Below are 20,906 nucleotides of genomic sequence, written 5' to 3'. Positions count from 1 at the left end.
AACAATAATAACAATAACTGTTATTTTTTCTTCCAAAGAACAGCTTTTCTTGTTACTTTAGTACAGTGGTTCTCAACTGGTGCACTATTGTGCCGCGAAAAATGGCCGATTGATAAAACTGTGACAGTTAAATGTCAATTAATTGTGCAGATAAATGTTTAAGTAAAATGTATAGTGTACATTGCACGGTTTTAACCCTACTAGATTTGGCGTGGCTAAAGTTGTTGTTGTTGTCCAGTGCATGAGTATGCTGCGAAAACTTTTGATGTATATTAGTGTGCCGTGAACAAAAGAAGGTTGAGAACCACTGCTTTAGTAGTAATTGTTATAAATCACTGTTCATAAAACATAGATAATGTTACTGTTATTGTTATTTACTCCCATCACTAGTATTTTTTAAAAAAAAGTTATATACTAATATATTTATTTAATATATAATTATATATTATAATACTACACTTATTATAGTATGCCGATGGAATGGTTATTTGGGCGTCGTATGACGCCTGATGAGATGTTAAGAAAGAATCAACGTGCACTCAACAAGGCTATGCGTGATTTGGACCGTGAAAATATGAGAATGGAACAGCAAGAAAAGAAAATAATCATGGACATCAAGAAAATGGCTAAAGATGGACAAATGGTAAATAAATTGTTAAGTGTTTTTAATTTTTTAAAAATAAACTAAGTTTACGAAAATTATAGTTTTTAGTATATGTAATTAATCTATTCAACCTGTTAACAGTATCATGTCACTTTAAATAATAAACTATTTAATATAAAATTATGTTTTATTTAGTAAGTATTTAATATATTATTTTTAGTGTTAATCTTGTTAATATTTTGATTCATGTATTTCAATACTATTGATGATTAACTATAGTTTTCTTTAATTTAGAGAACCTTTAAATTTTTACTCTTCTTGTTAATCTTTCGAGAAATTATTGAGTTTTGCTTCCCAAAATCTAATGATTCTTATGCTAAGTTGGGATATTCCAGGATATGTAACAAGTATGGTAGACCAAAACATGTTGATCAGAGTACTTTCTATTTGAATATTTTATAATAAATTACAAATATTCATCAGAGAAATTATATATTATTCATTTTACAAGTTATTACAAGTTTTTACAAGTGTATGAAATTAATAGCTTTTGATACATTATATCCATTTATTCATGGTATATTTTAAAAAACTTATAATTTTATAACTGAATAAGAATGGATCACATCTACTATATTATGTACTTTGTTTTAATTTATCTGCAATATAGTTTCATTAAAAAAAACATTTTACAAATTATTTATAATAAGTATAATTAATATTTTATATCAATATTTTAGAAGTACATATTTATATTAAAAACTTAACAATTTATTTATTTTATCATACTTACTTTCTAATAAAAACGTTTATAATATTCATTTGTTATTTTATTTTACTATCACTTATTATATAATTTGGACTTATTTTGTATTTGATCAATAACTGTATCATAGTAACCAAATAACATTCATTAAAAGAATAGTGCTACTTCTAAACTTACCTTATTGTACATAATTTGAAATATTGATAATATTTTTAATGTTTTTTATAATATTTTTTTTGATAACTACAAAGTTCATAGTATAAATTAGTGTGTTATTCAAATATTTTTAATCAGTTATTTAATTATTTAAATATTTCTTATTCTGTTATGAAATCATTAAAATCACGAACCAAGCGCATAGTTCCACCATTTAGCTCTCAATCACGTCAGCCAAATACAGTTGTTGCTGGCCCCCCACGAACACGCTCATGTCAAACACCAATTGGAAATACTGCATTTCGACGATATTACGATAGAGGTGATTTTATGTTATCCGTTGATAGTGGACGAGTTATGTGGAAAACACCATTTGAAAAAATAGATTATCACCATTATTTACCAATATTTTTTGATGGATTACGTGAAATTGCATACCCATATCGAGCAGTGGCTGAGCGTGGAGCCATAGATATGTTAAAAAATGGTACACCAGATCGTATACTACCTGTTGTGCCCCAACTAATCATTCCAATAAAATTAGCACTTAACACAGGTCATCCAGATGTAGTAATAGCTACATTAAAAATGATACAAACATTAGTGACATCAGCTGACATGGTTGGAGAAGCTCTAGTGCCTTATTATAGACAAATACTGCCTCCTCTAAATGTATATAAGAATCTAAACAAAAACACAGGAGATGGTATTGATTATGCACAATATCAACAAGAAGATATTGGAGACTTAGTGAATAATACTTTAGAAATTCTTGAAAGACATGGAGGCGCTCATGCTTTTATTAATATTAAATACATGATTCCAACTTATGAGTCAAGTATGGTTAATTAAAATATTAAGTTTAAGTACCTATAATTACTAAAAATGTTCTTTGAAAAAATTATTTATATTCTTTTAAAAGCATATCTTAGAAGTATTAGTATAAGATATTTGTTAAATAAATTAGTTAAATATTTTGAGGATTTAGGAATCGGTGAAAATCATGGCTAGAGATTTAGTGAGAACAAGACGTTACCAGAAAAAATTTATGGTAATGAAAGCTAATATACAAGCAGTATCATTAAAAATACAAACACTTAAATCACAAAATGCTATGGGGCAAGCAATGAGAGGTGTAACTAAAGCCATGCAAAATATGAACAGGTAAATGTTTTATGTTTTTAATAATTATGATGCTTATAAATAAGTAATAATTAATAGCTGTTATTTTGAGATAATATTATTTGTTATTGATTTTATGTTTAAATAAAAGTAAATTTGTTAAATTTATCTTAATATTAAATAATCCAAACAATAATTTTCTTAATTCATGATCAAAAGGTAACCAGGTACTTAAGTAAGAGGGTTGAGTATCACAAATATTTAGGGAAAGGTATTTTATCCATACTAGGAATCTTATTTCACAATATTGTACACACAGGTGTAAATGTAGGGAGGATAGGAGTGAAGCCCCCCCTACCTATCAGAAAACATTTTATACTAAAATTACTTGGCCTACAAATTCAATAGTTATTTCAAAGTTTCTTATAAAACTTGTAAACAAAATATATAAATATATACATAAATATTATTTAATGGTAATAAAACATGCTTTTTATCAACATTTTAAATTTTACATATTTTCAAAAATCCCTTGTAATTTTTTCTTGTGGTTTTCCCTGTGTATACATTATAAACTCACAAATAATTTTTTATTGTTTTTGTGCCTAATATGTTTTTGGGTAACTTTTCAAATTTTTAAATAAAAACAGTGTTTCAGAAAATATTGATGGAACTAATTCCCTAAAGTTTCCCATTTAGTTATGTCTATGTTCATGATATACCATTTTATACATATGATTGCTTTTTAACATTAGAAGTTAAAACATGAACTATCTTTTTCCACTTTGCTCTTATATAATAATATATGTGTAGAATATTGCAATGTGTAATGGATTAATGGATTAGTACTAATAGATAATTTTCATATTTAGGCAATTGAATTTACCACAAATTCAAAGGATACTGCAAGAGTTTGAAAAACAGTCAGAAGTGATGGACATGAAGGAAGAAGTAATGAATGATGCTATGGATGATGCAATGGAAGATGAAGGAGATGAAGAAGAAACGTAAGATTAATTAATTTTTATTAACTATAGTAGCATTCATAAGTATTTTTATGTGTTATTGCAGTATTTATTATTGACTGAATAACTAATTGTAGTTAATATGCATGATTTATACAATTTATACAATTATAAAAATTTTATATTTAATAAAAAAGAATATTGTGCTTTTTTAAGAAATAAGAGAATATTTTATAATTTATATAGGAAAAACATTCACTCATAAAAAATTAAATTTTTTTTTCAGAGATCAAATTGTAACACAAGTATTAGATGAGTTAGGTCTTCAGCTTACAGATCAACTATCAGGATTACCCTCAGCATCTGGATCAATAAGTATAGCTGCCACAGGCAAAGTACCAGTTGTGGCTCAAGACGGTGGAGGTGGGGCTAATGTACCACAACCCAATGATGCCGATGCAGACTTGCAAGCTAGATTAGATAACTTAAGGCGCAAGTGAACAATTTGTAAGCTAAACTAAATACAAATATTTATAAACCTATTTTATTGTATAAATTGTTAAGTATTAAATTTTTTAAACGCATGATTATAATTATATATATTTTTAACATTTAAATTATAGAAAACAATAAAACATGTATGTTTTGCATATTATACATTGCATTTTTTATGAATTCATCAGGTGTTTTGGTTGTATATTGTGGGCATGTTACCAAATCTTAATTCATTGACATTAGATAGAATTCATCAAATGTTAATGATGTTTGCTACTCAAGGAACTGGTGTAGATTGCAGTTTGACACAGTTTCGTCTTTTCCTTGATGAAAAAGTTAAACAACATCTTTTAATATTTACTGGTGGGTGTTATAAACTTGTTATAAACTAAAAATTAAATTGTTCAGCTAACTTTGATACAATTGTATATTATACATATTTTTACGAAATAAAAATAGTAAGAAATTGTATGTGTAATAAAGTATATACTTATATTAATTTAATATATGATCTTATATAATTTAATATAATTTCTATTGATATATTTTTTGAGTATTGTAATTAATTTAGTTTTCTGATTTTTGATTTAGTTATTAAATAGTAAAGACACCTGTTTATATATATATATATATATTATATATTATATATAAACCTAACCTAACCTATATATATAATATATTTTAGACATACAAATTATATTGATTCAATAAAAATAATGTAAATAATATAAATTTTTTTCATTATTTTAGCCTAATCTTCAGCTACCATAATAAATATAATGATATAGGACTTTTTCTTTAGTAACAATAGTAGGTACATTACAAATATGGTATGGCAGATTTATAGAAAGATGTCAAATATTAAATGTGGCTATATCAGTAAAACAGTTATGCAATCTGATTTTTTTAAGTTAGAATTTGGTATCATTTCGAAGCTATTCTTTTGTTGCTTTTTTAGTACTAATACCTATTTATATAATATTACTATTGGGATATTCGTAGTAAAAAAAGTAGTTAAAATGTATTTTTATACTTGATTTTTAACATTTTTAATATTTTTCATTTACCTATATGGCTATAATTATATTTTATAATATGTATTTTTATACTCGATTTATAACATTTTTAGTATTTTTACCAACATAATTTTAATAATTTATATTTTAATGGAAAAGAAACTATAAAAAACATTTTTAACCATACTTGTGGTCTAAATAGATCATAGAATGTTAGTATAATGTAGTACTTATAAAAACCTGGTAACCAATTAGTACACTACCTGCGATTAGCCCCTAGCACTTGGGACCTAACTTGGATGCTCCGAATTAATTGTATCTACGTATTTACTCATAATAATAATAATAATAATAATTATATGATTATCAATGTTATTATATTTGGATGTCAGAATTTACTAATAAGTGAACCAGAAATGTGTTTTTACATTCAAAGTTACCTATATAGAAAAATATACTCCTTTATATTTCAATGGGTTTCTTATTATAATATGGTACATTTTTGTACTTATTGAAGTCCAAACAACATTTCTAGGTAAAAAAAAATTATGCTTACTGCTATTATCATTGAGCGATAACAAACTGCTGAGTACAAGGCAAACATTTTTTTTTCTACCGATAAGTGATGAACTCCGATAAAGGAATCATAAGTTTGTTTTTTGTGTTTTGTTTGTGAGCTCAATATTTTCCTTACACATATTTTATCTATTATCTCAAACAATAATTTTATTGCGGAACTCCTTTTGTCGGAGTGGAATGCATGTATACATTTCGAAGATCTGGTGAGTCATAAATACTAATGATTACACATTTTGTTCTTAAATACTTGTGGCATTTTACAACATTATTATTACCATTAGTTAAATATGAATGATAATAGTTTTATTCTTAACCTTACTTCAGACTAGTTGAAATTAAAAAATCTCAGTATGCTGTAGTGATGGCAACTTTAGTATCAATTTCCGTAACTGTTATAAACTGTTATTGCTTCACATAAAATTAACAGAGAAAGTAACAGTTACTGTTGTTGATACTGTTACTAGAAAGAAATGCTGCTATCGGCGATGATATTTTCCAACTTCTGGAATAAGCTATAGAAAAATTGACTAAAAAACAATATCTGTTACAATACATCAAATCTATTACCTAATACTTACCTACCTAAAATATGAAAATTAATTAATGCCAGTATAGCGTGCGATCTACCAGCTCATTTCTGGCGTAGAGTGCGATCTACCAGCCTGTTTTTGGTGAACGCGATTTGTGAGCCGCTTAGCATTACCCAAAATAGAGCACAAGGAGATGGGCTCACACGTATTTCAAAATCACATCCACATTATATAAATTTCGTTTTAGTCGCTATTAATGAATGCATATTATTTAAAAAAGCAATGAACAAATCTGGTTCACTTTTCCGCCACACCTTCCAACAATACAGATCTAAATTTGACTGAAGCATATAAATAGATACACCTCTCTTTTTTTACCGGTAAAGAACTGGATAGTAATGGGTAGATTACAGGTAGATCGCACGCTACTCTGACATCAATTAATTTATCTAATATCTGCAATGTGTATGCTGATTAAGTCTAATGCAACAAAATTGCATTTTCTTTTTAATTTCAGTTTATTAATGTATTATTTATGTATATGTTACGGTGAATGATGTAAACGTGGTAAAAGCAGTGGCACATTTAATATATACGCGCCCCGGGGCAAAATAATTTTTCCGCCCTTTCCCCTTATCAAAAAAAAAAAAAAAAAATAATACATATAAATAAATTCAAAGTTAAGTAATAAAAAAGTTAATTTTATGAAACAAATTATAAATCAGTTGTTTTACGATATTGTATTAGATAATTTTTTAGTAATACCTAACGTTAACCTAATTTTTTTTTTCAAAGTGAATATTCCTTTCTTAAAATATATATATATATTAAATATAAAAAATGGAGTTAACATTTATTATATGCACAATGATTAACAATACATGGTTTTTTTATTAGATTAAATATATTATATTTATTATTAATTATATATAATAAAATAATTGATAGCTTATACTTTTTTTCTTGACTTTTGAGAAGAAAAATGTTAAATAACATCATTAAAATTAATAGTTTTCGTTAAATCAGCTTCAATGTTGAGGTTTGTTAATTAATTAAGACGATTTTTTCCCGTTATTGATCTTTTAAATAAGTTTTGACCCTTTTTTAATGTAGAAAATGATTTTTCCGTTGAACAATTACTTGAAGGTGTACATACATAGTAGTATCCTTAGAGCAATATCAATATAAGGATATACTTCAACTAAACTATTCTCTTTTATAAATGCTAACATACATTGAACACTTTTAGGTACAGTTTTACTCCTTTTGTAAACTTTTTAAATGTGCCCTAAAGTGAATATCGCGTTCTGTGTACCCGAGTCTTTATTATAAATATTGAACGACAATATAATATCTTATCGAATAATAAATGTAATATACCTATTTTGCTATTTCACTATTATCTAGATGACTAGGTATAGTATAATTTTTTTAATTTCTTATTAGATGCTCCACAAAATATTTTTTAAAATATTAAACAATACCGAAAAAGATGTGAAAATTAAAAAAATCATGAACACATCAATAATAAAAGTTAGAATATTTTGCCGCTCTTAAAAATTTGCCGCCCGCGTCATTTGCCCCTTTCGCCCCCTTTAAATGCGCCACTGGGTAAAAGATGACATTCCCCGGTAAATGACATAATTTACCTAAAAATTGGTAAATGTTGTAAATGTAGACATTCACCGGAAGGGGTGGTGCTAGCTTTTGCGAGGCCCTTTTATAAGAATAGCGTCTAGGTATTCCTAAAATAATATCTTAAAAATCGAAGCGCGAGGCCCTGGGCAAGGGCCCTACTCCCCCCCCCCCCCGTTGCTCTCATAAATACAGTGTGTTCAACGATAAAGGTAACACGAATTATTTCGATCGCATGGCCTTGTATTCCATTCAGGTTTTTTTTTAATGCATAAAGTACATAAATTTACATTTATTTTTAGTAAATCTTAATTTTTAAAAAAAAAATTCTGCGCATGCGCAACAAAATAATTTTTTTTTTAAATGGCACCCCCATTTTTTAGTTCATATTTGATTTAAGTGCATTTTTTTAAGCAACTTTGATCCCTAAAGTCTCGCTCTATTTTCAAAATCGACTAACTAAGAATAAGTTTAAGTTTCGATTAATAAAACTTGTATTTATCGTATTTTTCAATATTTTACTTATGGTTTTACAAATAAATTTGTGTTTTCATAAGATTTTTTTAAATCAAGTGCACTGTCATAAGTAAAAGTAATTTACATTATTTCTACCAAATTTTCAACTTAAATTTGTCGTAAATAGTAGAATTTTGATTAATTAATTAAACACATTAACACATATTCAATAATTTTAATTCAGTTTTAAATTAAAATTTTGATTTTATTTAAAAATTAAATTATGTAGGTACACGTTAGTATTGATTATATTTTAAAATTTATAGTAAAAATTGCTCAAAATTATTACCATTATGTGCAACGCATACTTCACACCGTCGCAGTACTTCTTTGTGTGTCGCAGAAAAGAAAGTATTTGTTCCTCTGTTAAAAATTAATTTATTTCCTCTGTTGCAACAATTATTTTATTCTTCAAATCTTGAAGATCATTTGGTGGATTAGAATAGACAACCATCTTCAGATGTCCCCACAAAAAAAAATCCAAAGGTGTTAAATTTGGTGATCTTGGCGGCCATTCTACTGGCCCACGAGTACCCATCTATGATTGATAGCTTGTTCTAAATATTTGTGTACAATTAATGCGTTATGCGCGGGTGCTCCATCTTGTTGAAAAAATAAATGTGCGCGAATGTTTAATGGAATATCTTCCATAAAAATGGATAACTGGTTTGACAAGAAGTCGAGGTATCTAATACCAGTCAACGTACCATCGTAAAAATAAGGACCAAGTAATTTGCCACCTACAAGTCCACACCAAACATTTGTTCCCCATACGTGTTGAAAATGAGTATCATTTGTCCAAAATGTATTACTATCAGACCAATATCGATTATTTTGTTTGTTAATAATACCGTTATTAGTAAATTTGGATGCGTCAATCCAAAAAATGTAGTCCAAAAATCTTTGTTCCTCTTGAGTTTGTACCAATAACCATGCAACAAACGTAAGTCTTCTCTCTGAATCACCAGGTACCAAATGTTGAACTAAGTTTGGCCGATATGGATGATACTTATTTTTTTTCAAAATTGAATGAATTTTTCCCACGGATACATTAAGTTCACTCGCCAAATGTCACACGGAAGAACGAGGATTAATATTAATCTATATTAATCTAATATTAATCTAAGGCATTCAATAAAAATCAATAAAAGACAAGATTATTTTCGTAGAAATGTCAAACCAATATAATTTGTTATTAATACGATGCTTAAAGGCTGAACTTAGATAATTTAATTCTTTATCAAAATCATAATTTTGTTTTAAAACTGAATTAAAATGAATGAATATGTGTTAATTTGTTTAGTTAATTAACCAAAATTCTACTATTTATGACAAATTTAAGTTAAAAATTCGGTAGAAATAATGTAAATTACTTTTACTTATGACAGTACTGTCGTATACGACAATTAAGGACGTACACCAAAAAAACAAAAACATTAATTAATATAAGCACTTTTATTACCACTTCGACTTCTCGTAGCAATCGACATACACACAAAGTGCCCGGACGAACGACGAGAACGCTCGTTTTCAGGCGACTCCCCCTGAACGACTCCTTCCGTCCTTTTTATCATCCTTTCTTACAAAATCACTTACGATAGTATGTATATTAAATCTAACCTAGTTACATTATACTTACTGACTATGCTTAAAATTTTACTGATTGTTAATTTGTATTATACTACATATATTTCATCATATTACCTACATGTATTTTACCTATTGCAAATGATTGTTTAATGTTTACTTAACCTAGTTAATATAGTTATAGTTATAATGCATTTATGCATGATACAACAGTACTCTTGATTTAAAAAAAATCTTATGAAAACACAAATTTATTTGTAAAACCATAAGTAAAATATTGAAAAATACGATAAATACAAGTTTTATTAATAGAAACTTTAACTTATTCTTAATTAGTCAATTTTTGAAGACAGAGCGAGACTTTAGGGATCAAAGTTGCTTAAAAAAATGCCCTTAAATCAAATTTGAACTAAAAAATGGGGAGTGCCATTTAAAAAAAAATTATTTTGTTGCGCATGCGCAGAATTTTTTTTTAAACATTTTTTAAATTCTTCTTCTTCTTCCATGACTTCGGCCTTCAAGACCATGTCGTCCAACAGATTTGTCTCCAAGTTTCTCTATCTAAAGCTAACTCCTTCCAATCCAATCCTGGTCTCACTTTCTCTATGTCTTCTTTGATCCTATCTTCCCAGCGTAACCTCGGCCTTTCAAGTGGTCGTTTTCCTTTTGGTGCATTCTCTTGTACTATTTTTATCAATGACCCTGTTTTTCTCCAAGAATGTCCTGCCCACTTCAGTCTTCTTTTGGTGATATCTTCTTTAATGCTTGGTCTTTGATACAAATCCTGAAGTTCCTTGTTTTTACGTATTCTCCATTCACCTGTATGTTCGTCTTTACATGGTCCATAGATTTTTCTCAGTACCTTTCTTTCAAACACTAAAAGAGCATTTTCGTCGTTTTTCCTCATGGTCCAAGTTTCTGACCCATATGTCACCACTGGCTTGATAAGTGTCTGGTATATTTGGGACTTCAGATTTTTCGAGATTACTCTAGATTTTAATAACTTAGTCAGGCCAAAATAACATTTATTGGCAGCTTGTAATCTTGCTTTTATTTCCGTACCTATTTCATTCTGCTGTGTAATTAGTGTGCCAAGGTATTTGAACTGCTGCACTCTTTTGAATTTGTAGTTTTCGACTTCCAGGACCTCGTTACGACAGCCTTTTTGTTCATGTCTTTGCACGACCATATACTCAGTTTTCTCTGCGTTAATCTCTAGGCCTACACGTTTAGCAGCATTTATGAGTTGTTTTGATTGTTCTTTGAGTTTATCTTTGCTTTCTGCCATCAAGACTATATCGTCTGCATATGCCAATATTCCAATGTTGTTTTCTCCTAGTTTTACTCCTTCCTTATCTAAGGCTGCTTCTCTAACTACTTTTTCTAATACTATGTTGAATAAAACCGGTGATATGGCGTCACCCTGCCTTAGTCCAGTTGTCACTTGAACCGTTTTCGATAACGTTTGTCCTACTTTTACCTTTATGTTAGTGTGACTAATACTGCACTCGACGAGGCTTATTAACTTACTAGGCATTCCAAACTCTTCTAAAATCTTGATTATGGACGTTCTATGTATTGAATCATATGCTTTTTTGTAATCAATGAAAACAATATGTACGCTTTTGTCATACTCCCAAGTTTTTTGTAACACCTGACGTAGAATGAAGATTTGATCTATCGTGGAGCGGTTTTGCCTGAAGCCGGCCTGGTAGTCCCCTATAATCTCTTCTGCCCAAGGTTTGATTCTATCAAGTATACAGTAAGATAAAATCTTATACGTTACATTAAGCAGGGCAATCCCTCTATAATTATTGCATGTTTGTTTGTCTCCTTTCTTATGGATGGGATAGACTAAGGCTGTTTTCCATTCCTTTGGTATCTCTTCTTTTTGCCATATTAAACTAATTAAACGATGAATATATTTAACAAGATTCTCCGCACCTTTTTTAAGTAGCTCTCCGGTAATCCCGTCTTCACCGGGCGCCTTGTGGTTTTTTAGGGTTTTTATTTGTTTCGCAATTTCCTCTATCGTAGGTTCAGGATACTCTTCCCTATTCGGTTTTTTATTCTCAAAGAGGAATGGATTAGAAGGTTCTCTACAGTTTAGCAGCTGGTCGAAGTATTGAGCCCATTCCTCAACTATGTCGTCTCTATCCGTTAACAAAGTATCATTTTCGTTTCTTAAAAACATTTCTTTTGGTTTAAAATCCTTGCTTACAGAGCTGATCTTTTTGTATAGGTCCCGTGTCCTATGGTTTTTATAGTCCTGGTCCGCACTTTTCACTATGTCGTTGATAAATTTTCGTTTCTCGCATCTTATAATTTTGGTTGCTTCTTTTAGTCTTGTTTTATATCTAGAGAATTTTTCTTCATTTTTAATATCCTTTAACCAAACTTCCCTCGCTTGCTTCCTACGTTGTAGGGCATTTTCGCATATCTGGTTAAACCACGGATTCCTCATAAATCGTCGTTTCCCAACTGTTTTTTTTTTCGCTTCGCGGATCACATTTTTTATAGCAGACCATAAGCTTTCGATATCATCATTCCCGTTATCTATATGTTCATTATTAAGCTCGTTTGATATATTCTTACAGAAATCTTCACCAATTTTAAGGTCACATAGTTTTTGTATATCAAAGAGTTCTGTTTGTTCTTCTTTTCTCTTTTTTGCTTTCTTCAGTTTCACTTTAAGTTTCCCTACCACTAGGAAGTGATCAGATCCACATTCCGCACCGCGGAAGGTCCTTACATCTAGTACACTATTGCTGAATCTCGCATTCACCAATACATGATCAATTTGGTTAATGTATCTGCCATCTGGGGACCTCCAGGTACCTTTATGTATTTCCTTATGTGGAAATGACGTGCTTTTTATTTTTAAGCCCCTTCCTGTAGCTAATTCGATTAGTCTGAATCCGTTGTTATTTGATAGCTGATGTAAACTATTCGACCCGGTAGTTGTTTTAACGCACTCTTCTTTACCAATCTTTGCATTAAAATCTCCTAATAAGATTATAATGCAATCTCTGGGTATTCCCTCTAAAGTAGATTCCAACAAAGTGTAAAATTCCTCCTTTTCTTCATCGCTTTTATCTTCAGATGGTGCGTGTACATTGACAAATGCAAGGTTGAAGAATTTTCCCTCCACTATGAGGATAGTCAGTCTGCAGTTCACTACTTTGAAATCTTTAATTGCAGATGCTATATTCTTTTTAACGATAAAGCCGGTGCCTCCTTGTCTGCGATTGTCACATTGACCGAAGAAAATTATCGAGTTCCCTATTTCTGTAGAGCCTTGTCCGCTCCACCTTATTTCTTGTATAGCTAAAATCTCTAACCTATATTTATTAAATTCCTTAACTAATGTTAAGGCTGCTCCTGGTTGATATAAAGTCCGTATATTCCATGTTCCAAAACGTAGAGCCGATTTCCAGTTTTCCAGTCTTAATTCCGTTACTCTGTCCCGAGGCAAAAAGTTGGATTCCTGAACAAAGGTTTTTTACGATAGTGGGTTGTTGGCCTACTGATCAACCCCCAACCTGGAGGGCCAGACCACTCCGATCACCTAAGACCAGAGTGAGGCTATTGCAGCACCCAATTAAGGGCACTGGGCGATGGGGACGCCACTTTCCCGACGCCGAACATTTTTTAAATTACTAAAAATAAATGTAAATTTATGTACTTTATGCATTAAAAAAAAAAAAAAAAAAAAAAAAAACCTGAATGGAATACAAGGCCATGCGATCGAAATAATTCGTGTTACCTTTATCGTTGAACACACTGTATATACTAGATTACCGCAACATCAACAACACTCATGTCTAGACCATATATTCATTAAACATAACAATAACTTTCCAATTAAAAATATAAAAGCAGGTGTTTTGCTAACTGAAATCACGGATCACTGTTCTATTATGGTTTCTATACCCGTATCAGTAAGTACTAAAATTGTAGAAAATTCTATTAAAATTATAAACTATGACAAACTTAATTATATTTTATGCAAAGAGAAATGGATAAGTGTATATAACTCAAACTCAGTAAATAATAGACTGTCTGCCTTTCAAAATACAATAACAAATGCCATAAATAACTCCACGACGTCTAAATATGTTAATTCTAAAAATAAAAGATTAAAAGAATGGATGTCCAAAGGTCTGTTATGTTCAGCTCGTCATAAACACTACCTATCACTAAAATGTAAAAAAAATCCAAATAACGTCAAACTAGCATCCTATTTTAAAAAATACAAAAATAATTTTACGAAACTATTCAAGCTTGCGAAAATAAATTTTTATGAAAAAAAATTCAGTAGTGTAGCTTCAAACCCAAAATTAACTTGGAAATTGGTTAACGATTTAACAGGTAGAACTTCTAAAAATAAAGATTCAATTGATTCTATAAATATAAACAACCATATTTTAAATATTGAAGAAAATACCAAAGAGGCGTCAAATCAGTTTAATAATTTTTTTATAAATGTTGGTAAAAAACTTGCCGAAAATTCTAATTATGTTCCAAAAATAGATTTAGATTTAACTAATCGTAAAACATGTTTGTACTCATTTGATAACATTTTTCATAAAGAAATTTATGCTCCAGAAGTACGCCTTATTATAAATAATTTTAAAGGCGATACAGCTGCAGGATACGACAGGATTACTGTAAAAATACTAAAAAATATATCTGAATTTATCATAATTCCATTGGTTTTTATCTATAATCTGAGTATTAAAAATAGCTTTTTCCCGGATAACTTCAAAACTGCAATTATTAAACCTTTATTTAAAGGAGGTGATTGTAGGTCTATGTATCATTATAGACCTATATCTATGTTAACGAACTTTTCTAAAATATTCGAAAAAATTATTAAATCAAGATTAATTTCTTATTTGGAAAAAAATAAATTATTATCTAAGCATCAATATGGTTTTAGACCAGGGCTGAGCACTGAAAACGCTTTATATTAAGTAACACAGTTTTTATATCACGTATTGGATAGTGGTTTAAAAACTATTGCTATATTCCTTGATCTTGCAAAGGCTTTTGACACTATACACCATAATATTATATTTCAGATCTTACCCAGCTTTGGTATAAATAATAGAACTTTACTTTGGTTTCAAAGCTACCTTTCGGACAGAAAACAGCATGTGAAATTAAATAATGTCCTAAGTGATAGCAAATTTATTAAATATGGTGTTCCACAGGGCAGTGTCCTAGGCCCTATTCTGTTTATACTCTATATAAATGAGGTATGTGATTTGAAGATAGATGGAACCATAGTGACCTATGCTGATGACACTTGTCTGTTATTCGCAGACTCATCTTGTAATGGAGTACACAATAAAGCCACAAAAGGACTTAACTCAACTTATTTATGTATAAAAAATAGAGGTTTATCCATGAATTTTGAGAAATTAATGTTTATAAATTTCTCGATAAATAAATGTACTAATACTGTTCCTCCTTTGGTTATTCACAACTGTGATAATCTTTTAATGTGTAATAATATTAACTGTAAACAAATACAGGAAATAACGAAGATCCGTTATTTAGGTATCATATTTGATGAAAATTTAAGATGGAATTTGCATATTTGCAATCTAGTTGGTAAGCTCCGTTCCACAATCCATCATTTCATATAACTAAGAGATCTGTTACCGGTGAAAACGATGCGTATGATTTATTTCGCCTTCTATCAATCCATTTTTCAGTATGGGCTTTTAGTATGGGGAGGTATAAAGGATAATTATTTAAATCCACTACAAGTAAATCAAAATAGTGTAGTAAGAATAATTTTAGGTAAAAAATCTTTAGAAGGTTCAACGAAACTAAATTATAATATTTTAGGCATTCTTCCGGCCAAACTATTGTATAAATCAATTGCATTACTTTTCACGGTTAAAAAATGTATAAGGAACAATACCAATACATTTGATTTTTTTAAGTCCAGAGAACAAAGAGTATATAACCTACCTGTGGAATACACAAAAAAATCCTTTGGGCAATCGTTTGTAAATTATTTAGGTCCAACATATTTTAACCAGTTGCCAACTTTATCAAAAAAGAACATTCATTATGGCTTATTAAATGACAAAAAAATCATAACTGATACGCTTTTTTCAGAATTAAATATTTCTTAGAGAAATCCGCATATAACGATGTTTGTTAGTCTATATTTAAGTATGTAAAATATATTTTATTTTTAAGTACTTAATCATGTTTTCTTAGATTTTTATTTTATTTTATAATTGTGTATAATATTATTTTAAATTTATTTTTCTTATAATTTATGTACGATTATTCGCTAACGCTCTACTCCACCACAAGCCTAGGCTTACAGGAGTAGATATATTCTTTATCAATGTATATATTTACATCATGTATTTGTATCTTATAAAGAAATTTATTTAATAATAATAATAATTGTGTACGAAAATAGGCCGTCTATTATTGCCATTGTGTCTAAAAAAAAAAAAATATTTAATAATAATGGCAGAATAAAAAATAACTATTTGATACTCTTAATCGAATAACATTTTTTACTCATATTACTTGTATTCATAATAAGTCATAATATTAATTACATTATATTTAAAAATAAATATTTCTTTTAATAATATTGTATTGTTTTTTAAATAATTTTCAATTTAATGACTTCCTTGGTCTTGATGTTGCTTTACCAATGAATCAATTTAGAGTTCTTCTATGGAGTTAGTAAGTGAAATACGCATCATTGGTTCAACATCAAGCTTGTTTCTTGATTTGGTTTTGATTGTAGTTAATATCTTTATTACAACATGTAAAAATATTAGTTAATGGCCTTTGCCTACTCAAATTTAACTCATTTAATAACGAAAAAATATCTGATAGATACGCAACTGTTGTCAACCAAATTATATCTTGAAAATGGATGGATAACAGTGAATTTTTTTCTCTTAAAAATACTTCTATTTCAGTTCTTAATTCACAAAATCTCGTTAAAATTTTTTCCTTGATAACCAACGTACACGAGGTTTAATTTATTATTTATTAAACTTATAAATAAAAATATTATACTAACGTTTTAAATTTTTATCCGACCCATTTAAAATTATTGGCGACCCAAAATTGAGTCTTGACCCTATGGTTAAGAACCGCTGGAATAAGCTTCATTAGTAAAAAATATCATGACGGTAGATAGATAAACGAAAACCCCAACTAGCAATAACGTCGATAACCCGAGTAATAATATGAGATAATCTATTAGTTTATTAGTTAGTATCGACGGGCATATTATAGCGAGTTGTATATGCGACGAGTGTGTGTTTTATATTATTTGTAAGAATTTGTGTCACCAGTGAACAAAATATAATAAAAGTTAGATTAAATTATAGTGTTATAATTTTATTTAATTTTAATATTAAAGTATTGAGAACAAATTTAAAGCAGCAATTGACAAAATTGTCAGCAGTATAAAGAGAGGTGATAATATATTTTAGTTTTGAAGAATACAACAACAAGATTCAAAAAATAAAAATAATTAAAAATTGAAACACTAAAAAAAAACGGTAATGAATAATAGACTTAAGGTGCTAACACACTGCTGCGGTACGCGATACGGTAAAGTTGCCGGTAAAATCGTTCAAATGGTTTTTGTGGGCATTGCATACACCGAACTGGACCGGACCAGTGTGCGCCTCCGTTATTATTTGTGCGGTACAACTAATAGCCGTGTCCATAGATCTATATGGGGGCTTGCACACAACTGTGATATAATGATAATACGGTTTCAAATGTATCGGTGGACGGTTTCTGCACCAGTATTTTTAGAACGTTGCATGCACGTTTTTTATCGTATACCGGAACGGTAGAATTAATTATCAAATCAGTTTTAAAAATCATAGGTATTCAAAAAATCAAGGAACTTACTCTGCTGTATAGTAAATTTTGTATCTATTTCATGTCTTCATCATTATGTAGTTGGATAAATGAATTCTAATTAAAATGACGCCACATGATACAGATAATGTACGAAAGTACATTATCTGTGTTTTCTCTTAGGTTATTTTACAATATTTTAATTTTTAAAACGACAATTATTTTTTAGCTTTTTTGAATTGTAATATTTTACATATCTAATCATAAAATCGTTTAATAATTGAGATTTTGTTAATAACTTATGAAAAGATAGAGATAATTCACGTTGAGATCGATAATAGGACAGATTAATCGTATGTAATACTTAAGTGCCTACAAAATTTGTAGAAAACTATTCAACAACTTTTCTTTGTTCAGTAATAAATTGTTAGGCACTTCCATTAGTGCATTTATATAGTTTTAAACACACACCTACTTAAATACTTATACCATGTCGTCATCAATGATTATACATTGAAAAACTTATTGCCGATGTAAAAAAAATATTTTTATTTCTATTTTATAATAAAATATTTATGATGCACGTGTCGACTGTCAATGATGGATTCACGATTACATCAATTGATGTTATGTTGTAATATAATTACAAATTTATAGATAAATACATGACATATTATATTTTTATTATTCATAAAAGCTTGAAAAACTATAAATTAGTTACCTAACATCCATATAAGTTTTGGTTAGTTTTGGGTTTATAAATAGCTTATACCAGCATTTTTAAAACTGTAAGTCATGAGTCAACTTTTGTTGGGTCACGAACAACTTTTTGAATTATATAGATTCCAAGGAATGTATGTTAAATTATAATTATATTATTGTAGTAATATAATGGTACCAATAATTTCGACGGGTTATAAAATTATAATTCATAATAGGTCGTAATAAGTCTTAAGTATATTTATTTTACTTAATTACTTAACTATTAACTAATTTTTAAAAATGGAACTATGCAAGTCACGAAAGATTTTTCGAAGGAAAATTGGGTCATGGTCCTAAAAATATCGAGAACCACTAGCATAGACAGTTAATTGTTTTTTTTTTTTTTTTTTAAATTAACACATTTTAAAGGTACAATTCCTGTTCGGAATTTTCAATACAACAAAAAAAATAATTATTTAATAATAAAATGATTAAAAATCATTTATAGTACCTAACTATTTTAATAGATGTTTTAAGTATTGCAGATAAATTTTTTTTAAAAATGAATGTATTGTTCAGAGCGTATGAAACTGGTTTAGCATACTTAACGATTCATTTTATATTGAAATATACTATTAATCAAGACCGTATTTGGGGGAGGGTCCAGGGTGTCTGGACTCCCCCTCCCCCGAAATTTCTTCAATATTTTACGAATGTTTAAAACACTTATTTATTTTTAATACCAACATAAATATTTTCAGTCAAAAATGACTTAAGCTCCAATTAATCACTGACTGCTTTTAATTTTATATCATGATATCATGAAAATATGATACTAATTTTAATAAAAGAAGAATAAATCTTTGTCTGTCTTATTTTTAACCAAATATCAAAAGTTAAAATCTAAATTCAATAAAATTACAATATACATGCTTTTCGAAGACATTTTATTTGTAACCTCTGTTATACATACAACAACAGAAGAAATATTTACCAAAATAAATGAATTTATAATATTAAATGAAATTGAATGGACAAAATGTGTAGGAGTTAGTACAGATGGTGCTCGAGCAATGTCAGGAAAAATTTCTGGATTAATTGCACGTATTCGAAATATTTTACCATCAGTTACTTGGCATCATTGCTGTATTCATCGTGAAGCTATTATCTCTAAGAAAATACCAACACAATTAAAAGAAGTTTTAGATGAAGCTGTAAAAATTGTGAACTTTATAATAGCCAAATCATTAAATTCAAGACTTTTTGAACAACTTTGAAAGGACATGGATAGTGAACATTATCAACTTCTATTACATTCTGAAATTCGTTGGTTATCTCGGGGTAAAGTGCTCTCTCGTTTGTTTAAGTTAAGACATGAGGTTAGATTATTTTTCATCGAACATAAATCATCAATTACGTTAAGTGAACGTTTAAATGATTTTTCTTGGTTGGCTAGTTTAGCGTACCTTTCAGATATATTTGCTCATTTAAATGTACTTAACTTGAGTCTTCAAGGGTCCCATGTTACAATTTTTAAAGTTGAAGATAAAATTGAAGCGATGATAAAAAAGTTGGAACTATGGAATCTTCGTCTATCAAAGAAAAATTACGATTCATTTCAAAACTTCAATAATTTCCTTGAATTGACCAAAGAAGAATTATCCGGAGAAGTTTCCAAATACATTAAACAACATATTGAAGATCTGCAACGAAGCTTCCGCGATTATTTCCTGTTTCAGACACAAATAGAAACTGGATTAAACACCCTTTTGAAAATGATATAACCCAAATTAATAGACTGACATCACCGGAAGAAGATAATCTTATAGAAATTTCTACAAATGGTAGTTTAAAATTACAATTTAATCAAAAGTCGTTAGAAAATTTTTGGTTGCACGTACAAAAAGATTATCCAGTATTATCAAGTAAAGCTCTGAAAGTTTTAATTCCGTTCCCCACAACTTATTTATGTGAAAAGGCCTTTTCCGCTCTTGTATATGTCAAAAACAAGTTTCGCAATCGTTTGGAAAACGTAGAGTCCGAACTTCGATTAAAACTTTCAAATATTGAGCCTAATATAGAAAAATTAATGTCAGAAATGCAATATCATCCTTCACATTAAGTATACCTATAATAATTTTAAATTATAAGATTAATTTCAAATATCATAAAAGTAAAACAATAATTAATTTTTTATGTAAGACAAAATGTTAATGCAATAATATTAAATATAACAAAAATAATAAACAAAATATTTTTATACATATTATATTTTTATTTACCTTTCTTTTAAATATATTGGTTATTGTAACATGAAATATTTTTTAATAAAAAAATGGTAATTCCTAATAAAATTAATAAGGT

At 28.7% G+C, this 20,906-nt stretch overlaps 4 protein-coding genes across 5 annotated transcripts; 3 read left to right on the top strand and 1 right to left on the bottom strand.

Annotated features, from left to right (window-relative positions):
• The first annotated feature begins 468 nt into the window (after nt 1-468).
• LOC112688037 (charged multivesicular body protein 2a) lies at nt 469-4,528 on the top strand. The gene is made up of 5 exons (XM_025561052.1): nt 469-643; nt 2,515-2,690; nt 3,521-3,655; nt 3,900-4,120; nt 4,297-4,528. Exons 1-4 carry the CDS (start codon nt 470-472, stop codon nt 4,111-4,113), a joined length of 699 nt encoding a protein of 232 aa, XP_025416837.1. The 5' UTR covers nt 469; the 3' UTR covers nt 4,114-4,120; nt 4,297-4,528.
• On the top strand, nt 1,453-2,508 carry LOC112688038 (parkin coregulated gene protein homolog). Of its 2 annotated transcripts, XM_025561054.1 has the most exons (2): nt 1,453-2,013; nt 2,071-2,508. In XM_025561054.1, exons 1-2 carry the CDS (start codon nt 1,698-1,700, stop codon nt 2,376-2,378), a joined length of 624 nt encoding a protein of 207 aa, XP_025416839.1. In that variant the 5' UTR covers nt 1,453-1,697; the 3' UTR covers nt 2,379-2,508. The 2 variants fall into 2 exon arrangements, with proteins under 2 accessions (XP_025416839.1, XP_025416838.1); XM_025561053.1 differs by having other exon boundaries at nt 1,460-2,508.
• A 4,164-nt stretch (nt 4,529-8,692) lies between the features above and the next one.
• LOC112688013 lies at nt 8,693-9,455 on the bottom strand (the record flags this gene model as incomplete). Its single annotated transcript, XM_025561019.1, has 1 exon — nt 8,693-9,455. A coding segment is annotated over one exon (555 nt), but the record flags the coding sequence as incomplete, so codon positions are not given.
• Nucleotides 9,456-19,615: 10,160 nt separating this feature from the next.
• On the top strand, nt 19,616-20,664 carry LOC112688012 (zinc finger BED domain-containing protein 5-like). The gene is made up of 3 exons (XM_025561018.1): nt 19,616-19,756; nt 19,823-20,274; nt 20,340-20,664. The coding sequence occupies exons 1-3, from the start codon at nt 19,616-19,618 to the stop codon at nt 20,662-20,664; spliced, it is 918 nt and encodes a 305-aa protein (XP_025416803.1).
• Nucleotides 20,665-20,906: the final 242 nt, after the last annotated feature.

The sequence above is a fragment of the Sipha flava genome, unplaced genomic scaffold, assembly GCF_003268045.1.
Source record: "Sipha flava isolate LNK unplaced genomic scaffold, YSA_version1 36_pilon_pilon, whole genome shotgun sequence".
In the NCBI taxonomy this organism is placed as follows: domain Eukaryota; kingdom Metazoa; phylum Arthropoda; class Insecta; order Hemiptera; family Aphididae; genus Sipha; species Sipha flava.
Note: the sequence above shows the minus strand (reverse complement) of the source record. Positions and strands in the feature narration are given on the sequence as shown.